Source organism: Xiphias gladius, chromosome 24 (genome assembly GCF_016859285.1).
Source record: "Xiphias gladius isolate SHS-SW01 ecotype Sanya breed wild chromosome 24, ASM1685928v1, whole genome shotgun sequence".
NCBI lineage: Eukaryota > Metazoa > Chordata > Actinopteri > Istiophoriformes > Xiphiidae > Xiphias > Xiphias gladius.
In genome coordinates, this window is record NC_053423.1 from 3,118,792 (window position 1) to 3,133,130 (window position 14,339).

Genomic DNA, 14,339 nt, shown 5'->3' on the forward strand with positions numbered 1-14,339 from the left:
TTCTCTCTGAATAGAGAAACTGGCTCAAACCTCCCATCAAAAAATGTTTTGGACTTTTTAGCTGATAGTTTCATTAAGTCCTGAATTCTAAAAGTTCTTGTACACTATATTCTTCTTGGTAATGGCTGTTATTTGGCTTTATTATATATCATATTCAGCCACTGGCAATGTGGAAAAGACCTCCCTTGATTTTACATTATACACATTATAATTTTATTCGGAATTTACAGGCTCTAGCAGATTACACAATCCTAGCCAAGTGTTTGAGGTGGTAGGTGTTGCATTTTAAACTTGTATGATTCCAACCCTGAAGGCAACATTACATAAGCAAATAACATCTTCAAGCAGTCCTTACAGCAATATAGTGGACTCCGTGGTACGATTACATTAATCTTGAGCAGATTTCAGATATATAGTTTTCCTTTAAAGAAGCTTTAAAGGAAAACAACGATGTATTAAAACTTGGGTTTCATTTTCATAGCACTGGCAATTGGTTAAGGTAATGTTGTGCTCAATAAGTTATTGCTGAGATCTCAGATTGAAAAAATAGCTCCAATGGGGAACATTTTGTGTTTGTTACCCCATTGGACCTATTATCAGTGATGTTACGCATTTGGAGATCTAGGCAATTGCTTCTGTGAGTACAATGTTACCATAACCTATTGAACTGATCGCCAGAGCTACACAAATAAAACCCAAGTTTTAATAACAACCTTCCTTTAAGGTTGCTAAATCAACTTATACCACACATCACTGTAACCACCTAGAGATATACTGAAACCTAAGACTTCATATTTTTATGGTTGTACTATTCCATCAAAGTGAAATATTCCAGATTTCTTGTGAAACGTTTTATATATATTTCAAAATTCAGCTCAACATATTGCATTTACTATCTTTGAATTCCACTAGAATTAAAAGGATAGGTTCAGTTTCTTCCAGTCTGTCTTATTACTCACATGCCCATATGTACACTACATTGAAACTGTTTTTGTTCGCTCTAATTGTTGTTCCTTTCCATTCTTGCTTTAAAGAATTCCCTTCCTAAAGCAACTGCTACATAAGTGATGGAGGACAAAACTTGCTCAAGCTGCTGCCACCATGACCTGAGCCTGCATAAGCAGGAAAAAATGGATGGATGGATGGAGTTGAAGTTAATCTGAGGTTTCAGCAGTCTCAGTTAGTCAAATCAAGTGGGTATCTTTCAAAGTTACACTTTATTCAATGCAAAAGTCCCTCTTTTTCTGAGTGTCCCTCCACCACAGCTCAACAAAGTACCACTATGGGAATATTGTACTAAAAAGACTATAACTTCAAAAGATATCCTCTTAGTTTGTATAATTTTTTAAGACAGACTTGTGAACCTATACTTTAAAATACATTTCTGTTGGTTTGAACAGAATTTAGATTGACTGACCTGGTGGTAGTTCAGTGAGGTTTAAGGGGTCAATTGGCAGAAAATGTATGGACAAATAATAATTGATTAATTATATAAGTCACTTACTAAGCAAAAATACCAAACATTTGCTGATTCCAGCAACTCAAACATTAAGATTTGCGGTTTTTCTCTGTTTCATATGACTGTAACTTGTATATGTCAGGGTGTTTGACTGGTGGTCAGATAAACCGAGAAAAAGTCAACTTGGGATCTGGGAAATTGTGGTGGGAATTCTACAGTATTTTCTGGCATATTAACTTAAAAAAAACCCACTAATGCCTTAGATATCTTATCTGAATTCCCTGTTTTGAAAATGTCATGTGTAACACACTGAACATTACATTTCATTTTGTGCCTGTTCTTGAACACACACTCCGCCATTAGGCCTTAGGGTGGCAGTGTGTGCACTGAAGTCAGCAGCTGCTGAACCTGCAGTCAATGTGCATGATTACAGACGCAATCTGAAGTGTCTCACAATTTCCATGGATTATGCAAGAGCCTGTAATATTTACCCAGGCTCTGGGGACTGATGAAAATGACGGGTAGAGGGGAGAGTGATAACTAGAACTTAACCTGTGTAACTTTCAGTGGACATACATTAAAACTTTGTGTGTGCATGTGTGTGTCGCTGTGGGTGTAAGCCATAGGCTACTTTTGGGGACAAATTCTAGACTAAATATCCATTAATTGGGGATGGCTTGTCCAATTGGGGAAAAAGGATCTGTCTCCAAATGGGAGAAAGCTGATTTTTGGGATAGTGGTTATGGTTAGGGTTAGGGTATGTCTCCAGAAAATGAATGCAACTTTATGTACTGTCCCCAAAAGCGACCTAGAGCAACATGTGCGTATATGTCTTAGTGAGGGCGAACAGGACAGAGACTTGTGTGTTACTGTGCGTGTAGCCCGACATCCTCGCATTACTCATGCCTGAGGTATCTTGTAGGAAAACAGGCAGAGCAGGCTCATTTCCTCTGGGAGTGAGGAGGCAGTTTGAACATTCCACTCAGCTAACTGATGCTGCTGTGACATACTTGTACATAATCTCTCTCCTCTCTCCCCTTCCTATGCTTGGCAGTCAGAATAGTGCTGCCTCACTGATAGCAACCTGTGCTTAACCTGGTTTCAGACACAGGTGGAGGCTGGCTGACGTTCATCCGTTCATCTGTTTTTATGAATAAGCACCCTGTCTGTGCATACTGTATGCCAGTGATAATATTGTTGTTTCTCTGTCTATGTAGACAGAGAAATTCTTTGCACTTAGCCAATCATCGCTTTTTAAAGTGAACCTATCCAAAGTTTGCTTAGCAGTGGCCTCTCTTGCCGCGAGTGGTAAGTACAGATTAATGGCACTTTCATTTCCCTTCATTTCCTGAGAATTTTTTGTATCTGTCATTTTAAAGATGTCATCATTAGGCGACCTGACAGAGCGTGTGGAATGGGACAAGTGTACTACATTTATGTCTGCCATTTCATTTCATTAGTGTTTATCCACTATGTGGTGCCCTCACAAATTCCACAAGGGCACGTAAAGAGTAACTGCTAACAGGCCCATACTGTAATGTGTTGTATTTTATAGATAGCAAGAATTACAGTTGCGCAATTCTACAGTTATCAGTGATGACACAAAATGGTGAAGATAAGTAAGTGTCTGAAATCTTAATTAAGTGCTCACTATTGAGTAAACTATTGGGTCTCCCTTATAAAGGAAGTCGCGAATGAGTGGGCAAGGGAGTGATTTTCAGACACAGCCCATGTGTCCCCCTGGAGAGGTTTACTTCTTGTTTCATTTTTGTGACAAAACCTTTGAAATGTTCATCTGAAACATGGAGTAAAAGAAGTACAAACAAAGTCATGAAGTCATGAAGACATCAAGCTCACGAATCTTAGTTACATGGCAATTTATCAGTAGCCTATGGCTGTTCTAGTAAAACCCCCTAGCATCTTGAATTGAGCAATGATGTGTTTTACTACTTATGAGTTCAACTTTTCATCTGTAAGGAAATTACAGTGTGTTATTTTGACTTTAAAGATTACGTAGGCTCACTTTAAATGTATTTTCATAAATGAGTAACTGTCACCGTTATGTCACGGGCTGACAGGGATACTGGTTATCAACAAGACAACAGCTTTGACACAACACAAAAAGTGTAGTTGTAACTTTAAAATGGAACAAAACGAGACAGTAACATTCTTTGGTTGAACTGCTCACAGTTCAACACAATACATGCAGCTTCTAGAAGTCCGGAATGAGTCTGTATGTGAGAAGGTTGTTACTGTTAGTTATGTGTGGGCAGTTTGATTTTATTTGTATATTTTATGTCTTTATTTCGTTCTTGTTAAAGGCTCGGTCCACCCAAATTACTTGCAGTATTTTCTCACTTTAAAGTTGCATGAATTTATCGGCCACTTGGGGGCAGCAGAACAAGCTGAAAACAACATATGACACAATATACAGTATGCAACATGTGATGATGGGTTTCAAGCATTGCTTAGAAACCAGTGCTTTACATTTATATTTGTGTCCTTTCCTTTCTCTGTTAGTTATTTTCTTATCTTGTCCTTCTCTCCTGCTGTCCCCTCCCCTCCCCTCACTGAATTGCCCAGCGCAATGCCCTGGCTTGCCCACCTCCGGAGATGAGACAGATGGCGCTGAGGAGGCCTGTCTCTGTGTCGTCCATCTCAATGGGCAGCAGCTGGTTGGCAAAAGTGAACACCAAGTCAGTGAGTGGGCCGAAGCCAGCATTGTGCATCTGTGTCCGGTTGAGGGTCAGCCCATCCGAGAAGGTCATGGTGTCCTGGTCGGGGGTGTACCTCGTACAGATGCGCAGGATCTGACAGGGAGGGAAGGAAGGTAGAGAGAGGCTCAGTCAGCAGGGATTTAGTGAACAGGAAACTTGAAAAGACTTTAAGTTGGAGGGTTCATCTATAGCAGTGAAGTTGCAGATAGTTTGCTTTGAACATCTTTAAGTTGAGCAGTTTTTTTTTTGCAAAAACGGATGTGGATTTAATGTTTTGCTCACTTTCATTATTGTCAATGAGAAAAAAAACTGCAAATAAAAGCATGAAATCATTATTTGTATACTAAAACTTTCCTCTAAAAGCCACTGAATTTCACTGTGAAAGTCATCAGTCTTCATAATAGAGTTATAGAGCAATCGGTGAATGTCATTGTGTGTGTGTTTTTTTCCGCTTTTTTGATTTTCTTGCGTCACTCACAAAAATATACTTTGGTGAGCGGAACTTTGAGTTTGGTCAAATCAATCTAAAAGTTACACTCACAAAAGTCTGGTCAAACTAAGTTTGGTCAAACCACACTAAAAGAATAACTATTTTTCCTGCTATAATCCATAAAATAAATTGTACCTTTTTTTTTTTTTTTTTTGTTCCCATTAATGGTTTAACAACTGTTCTATAAAGCATTAGAAAATGATTTTTTTAATTAAATAAAACTAATAAAGTCGTGACTTACCATTTATTATCTCTTTATTAAGGATGCCTTTTTAAACAGTGATACTAATTTGAGAAAACTGCCAAATTTGGCAACAGTTTCTTAACATATTGTTGATGTTAATAAGACACCATATTTTGCTAAATTCTCTACACCTCAAAGTTCTTAAGCTGTAAACTATGCTACACTTTAGGTTTAAGTTTTTAAATTAAGACCATTTACAAAAAATGTGGGGTCAGTTTTCCCAAATTTTGCTTTGTGGTGCTCACAGCATTAAAACAATAAAATTTTGAGCTGCACTAATTCATATTAATAATGGATCATATAACTATGTATAATCTGAACGTTGTTGTCATAGTGACAAACTTGCAGAAAAGTTTCTCTCAGTTTCTCTCAACTCTACAGAGCTTTTTAGCATCTTTTTTAGCCCATTGTTTTGGTTTTATGGCCCACAAACGCCACTCTTACTGACCTCATTTCCAGAAGACGCAGGCTGCCGTTTTCAGTGAAAAAGCTGTGATAAATCCACTGTACACTACATTTCCATCACCAAACAGCTGTCGGACAAAGGTAGCAACTAGCTCTTGAAAAGCATAGTGTTACAATTAGCAGGTAAAGCACTTTTTATCAAGAGATAGAGGAGCTAAAAAGGGCAAATACTGCACGTAAATTTGTCAAGTGACCAGCGACACGACTACGAATGATTCTAATGTTGCTCTGTGTCTTCGTAATGGGTAAGTAGGCAATTGCTTGCTAAAATTTAGATGTAACAAATCTATAAGATAACATGTTAAAGAATTAAATGAAGAAATAAAATATGCAAAGAAGCTCAAACTGACCACACATAACTAACAGTTAGAACCTTCTCACATAGAGTCTCATTCTAGACTCTAGAATGAAACTGAATGTCAGAAGTGTGAGCCAGGTCTAACAAGTTTCCATAAAGACCAGCAGAGACAACAAGCACAGTCAAAACAATGACCTTCCACATACTCACAGAAAGTAACCTTTGGGTCTCCCTGCTGCACTGCATGTGTGTGTGTGTGTGTGTGTGTGTGTGTGTGTGTGTGTGTGTGTGTGTGTGTGTGTGTGTGTGTGTGAACACCTAATGAAGCAACTGACGGTGGATGTGAAGACTACAGTAGCCTTTGAAGCTATTTGAGTGGGTTGCTTCTGACAGTGAATGGCAGGCGTGTCTGCAACATGAAACAGAATAAAACATGGCTACTGGCAGTACTCACACCGGCTGGCCTGGCCTGCGCTTAGAAACACACACACACACACACACACACACACACACACACACACACACACACACACACACACACACACACACACACACACACACACACACACACACACACACACACACACACAGTGTTTGATCTTTACTCTGACACTCCCTCACCCAGCACCTGTGCACAATATCTACGCCCTTCACCGCAGAAATGTACTGGCTAGTGGATGCTGATGGCTGAGCGTGAGCCAGACAGTCATCACAGCTGGCCTTCAACTTCTCACCTGTGTCCCTGGGATTTCACTGCTGCTCCACTGTATTGTCACATCTGACGAGAATGACTTTGTCAATAAAAACTCTAAAATTCATTTATTAATATGGCACTGCCACAGAAACTGAACTTGTCAAAAACGTACACACACTGTATAACAAACACAGTACAAACTATTCCTCATTTTCATCAGCATTCATTTATGTAGGATATGTCTGGATGTTATTTAGCTACTTTGCATTTACACCTCACATTAACATGCATCTTCATGCATTAATCATAGATTAATGCCCTCAACAAAATGCAGATCATTTCCTCTGTTATAGTCAAGTATACTATTTTACTCCCTGCCCACAGCAATTCGTTACAATCGTTATATTAACTTTACGGTACACCCCACAAAATTGGTAATTGTGTCCTTTTCCTCAAAATTCAGACTTTGCATGTGTGCCTTTGTGTGAATGTAAAGGTAATAGCTGGTAAGCTCACCTAAGGCTTTACACTAATAGTTTTTTCTACAGCCTATGAATTCATAAAATGTACATGCTAGATGAAAAGCACACCTGGCTCAAACTGATGACGAGACACAATCTTTAAAACAACTTCTGATATTTAAAAAAGCAGTTACGACCCAAGCAGTATCTGCAACAGGGCTCAAATAGGTAGACCCAAACAAAATGTTGGAAAGACAAAAAAGAAGCCAACAAGTGCCAATGCATTCCTATCAATACACAGATGTAAACGTTTGCATAAGTAGTTTGTCACAATAGTCCCTGCAACATTAACATGACAACAGACCAGTATTTTCTCAAGAATTTGTCTGAAAGACGGAGAATCAAAAGTGGAGATCTCTTCCACCACATATCCAGTTCTAGTTCTTTGTCGCTTGTAGCCTGCTGCCCACGATTAAAATCCAGTTTTGGTTGTTTAGCCATTTCAGTGCTACAGCCATCCTCCAAGGGCCACAAAGAGCTCATCTTTGGTGGTGTGTATTTTCACAAGCTTCACGTTGCTGTGCTGTCGTAGTAGCTGTTTCAGGATGTTTGAGTTTGTGTTTTTCACAGTGGAAAAAGCCTTAGTGTCTGCACACAATTTACATTCCACAATGATGTTCTTGTCAGCTTTTCTCCAAACAAGATTGAATTAATGGGAATATTTTCAGCCCCTGAATGCAAGTGGCACATGTACGTCACCAAGCTAGCTTGCTGCTTGGTGACGTACATGTATGATGATTACGAAAAGGAATCCAGGGATGTGATTGGATTGTTGATTTTCAAACCAGTAGTTGGGTGATAGCAAAAGTAAGGTTGAGATGAGTTTTTTTTTTTGGGGGGGGGGCTAATTGTAATATTATTACAGGAATTGTATTAGTAATACGTTACACTACTAATTATTGGGGAGTGTGATGTTATTACTGTAATTTGCTACTAGTAACTAGTTACTGCCCAATACCTGTTGTAGGTCATGCCTTTTAAAGACACATATACCAGGCTGCAGGGAGAATTTACCACTTTCTTTATAAAGTGTTTATAAATTGTAATTAATAATCAATTTATTATTATTAATGAATTGTTTATGTGTGTACGCAGGTTGGTTTATGTATGTAAGAGATATACACTCACTGAGCACTTTTTGGGAACACCATGCTAGAACTGGGTAGGATTCAGATCTAGTGACTGGGGAGTCCACTGAAGTACATTGAACTCATTGTCATGCACATGAAACCAGTTTGAGATGACTTTTGCTTTGTGACATGGTGAATTATCACGCTGGAAGTAGCAATTAGAAGATGGTAAACTGTGACCAAGGGATGCGCATGGTCAGCAACAATACTCAGATAGTCTGGGGCCCAAAGTGGGCCAAGGAAACCTTCCCCACACCATTACACCACCACTACCAGCTTGGACTGTTGACACAAGGCAGGCTGGGTCCATGGATTCACACTGTTTATGCCAAATTCTGACCCAACCATCTGCTGCCTCAACAGAAATTCAGACTCAGACCAGGCCACGTTTTTCCAGATTACAACTACCCAGTGTTGGTGAGCCTGTGCCCACTGCAGCCTCAGATTTCTGATCTTGGCTGACATGAGTGGAACTCAACGTGGTCTTTTGTTGTTGTAGCCCATCCACCTTAAGGCTGGATGTGTTGTGCATTCTAAGATAGTTTTCTGCTCACCACGATTGTAAAGAGTAGTTATCTGAGTTACCGTAGCCTTTCTGTCAGCTCCAACTAGTCCGGCCATTCTCCCCTGACCTCTTTCGTCAACAAGCCGTTTCTTTCTGCAGAACTGCTGCTCACCGTCTGTTTTTGGTACTATTCTGAGTAAGCTCTAGAGACTGTTGTGCATGAAAATCCCAGGAGACCAGCAGTTTCAGAAATACTCAAACTAACCTGTCTGGCACTAACAATCATGCCATTGTCAAATTCACTGTGATTATATTTTTTTCTATTCTGATGTTTGATGTGAACATTAACTGAAGCTTCTGACCTGTATCTGCGTGACTGGATAATTGGTTAGGTTTGCTGGTGTTCCTAATAAAGTGCACGGTGAGTGTATATGAAAGATCTTCTGTTTCTGTTTTCATTTTTTCTTGTAATATTGTTTTTGTAAGTGCTATATAAAGAACGTAACTAATTACTATTATTATTAACTTATTATTATTTATTACTAATACTTTACAGATCAGTAATAAGCCATCAATAAGAACAACCACAGCTGTTCTTATTGATGGCCAGGGTGCCAGGTTTATCCTTTGTATTTTGTATTCTATCGATTTGGTTATAATGCAGTTATGAATTACTGCAATGCAGTTCAATTTTCATGTCATGTTGCATTACACACATCTATAGTTATGTTGATGAGTGGTAATGCATCTGAAAGTCTGGAAAAGAGTCAGGACTTTCCTCAAATGAGTCAAACTGAACTTCAAATTCACAATATGTAGTAATAAGCAACATAATAATAATCTTAGCAAACCTAACAAGGCATCAACGTCAGTCACAAATCTGTGGAATCAAACCGGTGGATTCCGTTTCTAAGGTGACGGTACACGGAGGTTATCTTTTTTCTTCATGAGGAGGCAAAGAGAACAGAAAACTCGAGCAATCTGTCAGATTGTCCGGAAATATAAAATAACTGTTTGAAAAGTCAAGGAGAGAAAGTATCAGAACTATAAGCAACTGACAAGTGGCCAGATGCTATCTTAGCTTCATCATACAGTCTAGCTTACACATACTGCAGCTAGTTAGCCACTTTGGGTTCTAAATTTTCCCTTCATTTAGTCTATGAGTAGGAATAAGGGAGAGGCAATCTTGACATGTTTTATAAGCCCTCCGCACGCTTTATAATAAGTTATCATTTACTAATGATACTTTATAAATCAGTTGTAATTCATTAATAAGAACAAATGTCACTAGGTTGTGGAAAATCCATTTTGCTAGTGTTTATCCTTCCTTTTTTTGTCTTTAGCTAGCTCTGTTAGCTAGCTCCTTTTCTTGCAGCTAGGTCCTTAGTTCTTTTAGATCTTTCTGTAATTAAATATAGAACTTTATTTCAGTCAAGGTTCAGTATTTTTTATTACTTTTGTTATTTTTATATTACGATATTTATATTACAGGAATAATTATTACGTAGCAATTATAAATGAATCAAACTATCCTTAATTATATAAGCCTAAATAACCCATCCCAACCCCCCACAACAGCCAAGCATACATGAGAGAGATAGAAGAGGAAGAGAGACAGCCATTTTGCCTTTTTTCCATCTCATTACTGTGGCTACATTATTACATTACATTGCTCCACTTCACAACTCCTAAATAACAAACGAACATTTACCCGCTGGCAGCCGGCAGGCTCTGCAGACATTTCTGCATCTGTACTCCATAAAGAACACACAGCATCATTAAGTGAGTGACTGCATAATATTAAAAAAAAACAGGCAACCGTCCCAAAAAAGATTAGTGGCTGAGGAATGTTTGTGTGTGTGTAATCTAATCTTATCTACAGAAAGCTACTCCACATGAAGAATTGAATTGACTGGCATGATCAATTAATCGGATCTTCCTGACTCCCATTGGCCAGCTGAGGAGGTCATCCAATAAGTTTGAGGATTGGTCTAACAGGAGCTGGGCTTGAGGTTAAACCCACCAATTCCCCCAGCGATCTGAAGCTATTAACTCACCACAGACTCTAAATGAATTAATGGATTTTTACACACCAAGGAACAAGAAGGAAATTAGAAAATAAATATTACAACATACTGAGGCAGATGACTTCCTATTCAGTAAAGAGGTGTGTTTATATAACTGTGTTATGTCACTGCCGTGAACAGTTCTGGAGAGGTTTTTAGCTCATTACTGAATATTTTAGGAGAGTTTACTCTTCTACTGAAGAAGCATCTAAAATTTGCATTTTGCAGCGACTCTATTAAAGAGAAACTACTTCACAGTAGAATTACTAATATACATGAGAAGGTAGGAAAGTGACTGTGACTGGAACACTGTGCACTGAAGCACTATGCAAACATGTGAAAATATGCTATGATCTTGTTTTTTATGCCATCGTATGGATTTATGAATTCAAAATTATTGGAAAATTTTGGAAGCTAAATTCACACAGATGTTGGCTCAAGTGGCATCAAACAATGCAGCACTAACTACCCACAACAAGTGCTGATTTACTGTTTTTTGCCATTTATTGCCATTGGGCTGTCTAGAATCACAATACTGTCACAAATTTACCATCAAAAAGTACTTTGCGAATATTTAAGATGAAGCCTTTCATATTAACAGGTTGTTCTATTACTATGAACACGAGCCAAATTTTACTAGCCAGTTTTAGCTGATCCAGAGATAATTGTTTTTAGATGATTGACTCAATTGGAGGCAAATATATGGTCTTCAGAAAATTAAAATTCAATTTGGAAATGCATTGGAGCAGAGGTTGACATATCTTGTGTGCATGGAAATTCATTCCTTGGGAGATGAAAACACTATGTAACAATTGTCACGTCAAAAGTACACTCAATATCTTTTGTAGCTTTCCAAATGATTAAAATAATAAAATAAAAATTATAAATAAATAATAAAAACCAGGATTTCAGAAGTTAATGGTAAAATTAGAAACTTTTTGACTCATGTATAATAAGTCTTCATGTGTATAGTACACAAATATTACAACTAAAAACAGAGCTACTTTATATGACTATACTGTTGTTGTTTTTTTCATCTATGCAGTTGTATTTATGTAATCCAGAAATAAGAGATTCTTTTGCCACTTAAGGGGCAGCAGAAACACATTGTGAACACAACACTGACATATCAACACCGTTTAAATTAATATTCTGAAGTTGTTGGCAAACAGTTGCTTATTAAAGCATCCAGTGGTTAAGAAAGCAAATTTAGAATTCATTTGGAGTTGTGTTTGTGTCTAAACGTAAGTCCAGTATTCCCTGTCTTTTAGCTCTCGTTCTGTTTCTCTCTCAACTCCTGAGGGAAACATCTGACTCTTTAGCGGGCTACATACTCCACTATGTTCGCAAGCTAGTTGCTAACTGTGTCTGTCATTTGGTACCCGGCAGGTAGTGTATAAAAGGGTCATCAGGGCTTTTTCCCTTTTACAGCCTGCTGCCTCCTTTGACAGAAAATGACACTGAGAATGTTGAGCATGAACCAAAACAGTGAAGTTGAGCTGAATTCCTTTAAAGCTCCATAAAACCGAGGGGAATGCAGGTTCAGGTGATGATTCTCTGTAGGCTCATCACTACCACTGACCTCTTTCACACTGTCACATTGTTCTCCCATTATTATTTCATACGTTGTTATTAAAAGCGGATTGATTACAGCTGCTTTGAACATCAGAACTAGCTTGGAGCCAATCATAGTCCGGTATGCAAACACAAGTTTGATGTGGAAACTTGGAAGCTCCAGTGCACATACACTTAGAATGGATTTTTCAGTGTAGTAGGAGACATCTTGTATCCAGCAGTTAAACTTTTAAAATGAACAATATTTACATTTTTACACTTTTACACTTTTACAACAGAAGGACAAGTATTATTTCCCTAAACAACAAGTTTGTTCCTCCAAAATAAAAGTATTAACACCCACCAAAATGTCCAGGCAGGCAGCTTTCAGGAGCGTGATCTGGTCCGCTATGGTCAGCCCCGTGAAGCCAGGCACTCGTTTGGCAAATTCCACGATCTTGATAATGCACTTAGTGGCCAGCTCACTGAATTTGTCCCACAGGCCCAGGTCCAGCCTCACACGGTGGTCTGCACTCGAGTTCTGTAACACACACACACACACACACCACACACACACACACACACACACACACACACACACACACACACACACACACACACACACACACACACACACACACACAGATACACAAGGCGCCAGGTGATGAGGCAGCTACTTTTGTCAGTACACAGACTGTTGCTAATGATCTCCTCAGTGCACTCTCTTCACTCTGCTCTATATGTGTCACAGTTACATACAGTAAATAGGCTCTATAAGACCGGAGCTCTCAAAAACACTGGCAGGATTGTTGTTGTGAATACGCCGAGCTGAGCCGAGCTGGGTGGCCGGGCCCTGCAATAATGAGCGTAACAGTGGGATGCTTTTGCGATGATGGGATGCAGAAACAGAGCGGTGACAGGTAGCACAGAGCGGTTTGAAGCCAGAGGTGCCATTAATATAGCTATACCATCCTGAACCTACACAAACACCAGACGGGAGTGGGATGGGCAAAAGCCAGAGAACAATAAAGACATAGCTGATTGCAATATGCAGAAAGAGGAAAAAGTGGAAGTAAAAATGCTGTAAGAGATTAGAGAGAGGAAAGAAAGGGAGGAAATGACAGATGAAAGAGTGGACAATTAAGTATGGGTGAGCAGTGAGGCATTGAGGAAGAGGAGAGGAAAGAGAAGCGGTTGCGTGAATTCTGGGAGACTGGCTCAAGGGAGATGATGTGTAAGCTAAGGTGAGATTGATGCATCAGTTTGTTGGTTAATGGCCTTTGATTAAAAATCACATTACAGATGGTGTCATCCACCTCTGATATGTTGTTTCTGATTATTATTTTAGATGCCTGGAAAGAAAAATCCTTTTGCAACAGTATTCGTTTTAAAGGATTACTCCAGTTTATTACAACTCGGGTCTTATCATTGTAGTTTGGGCCATTATTTCTATCAGTAAGGGTAACATGTACTCATATGAGTGATGACTGAGATCTGGGAACATTGCAACATTGTTATAACAAATTATGACAGGGCAAGAAACCTAACAGTTGTAAACAAGCCACAGATCAGATTTTTAAACAGTTTTAACAAATTATCCAAATTATTCTATTTGGAAGTATAACTGAAAGTGATAGCACCTGAAAGGCCGGTAATAACCCTTAATTTTGCACAGCTATGGTAAGTAAGGCAGGATGTCTTTCTATAAACTGTGTTGGGTTATTACAGTGGACATGTTTGATAGAATTCTGCTACCCTAACCTGAACCCAATGGGTCCTGACAGGCAAAGAGCTTCAGAACTCAGGTCAGGTTCAAGTTTGTCTATATTCATGCATGTCATGTATGGCAAGTCTAAACAATTCCATTTAGCTGCTTCAGTTCGGGGTCCTGTTATTGTTTATGCTGGCTCACGGTCACACTGTCAAAAGACTCAAACAGAACAAAGCCATCATTAATGTTATTAGTAACACCTCTGATTTTGTGAACATGGTCAAATTTCTATATAATTATCCACTACTCTTACAATATTAGAAGTTGGGTGCATCAAAATAAACATGGTGCTAACTTTCCGTTCAGGCACCGTGAAACCACTGAAGAGGAAGAGGGCACGACATCACGTGGAAAACATGATGTAAATACAAGACATTTCTGTTTGTTTTGTTATTAATGTGAGGAAGGTTCCAATCTCCTCATTA

At 38.8% G+C, this 14,339-nt stretch overlaps 1 protein-coding gene across 2 annotated transcripts in view; it reads right to left on the reverse strand.

Moving 5' to 3' along the window:
• Nucleotides 1-14,339, reverse strand: part of LOC120786851 (retinoic acid receptor beta-like) — a 145,503-nt gene that overhangs the window by 3,536 nt on the left and 127,628 nt on the right. For both annotated transcript variants that reach the window (XM_040122569.1, XM_040122570.1), the window contains exons 5-6: nt 12,508-12,684; nt 4,065-4,269 (exon numbers count right to left, since the gene is read on the reverse strand). In XM_040122569.1, coding sequence (XP_039978503.1) covers nt 4,065-4,269; nt 12,508-12,684 — 382 coding nt within the window. The remainder of the gene's footprint in view (nt 1-4,064; nt 4,270-12,507; nt 12,685-14,339) is intronic.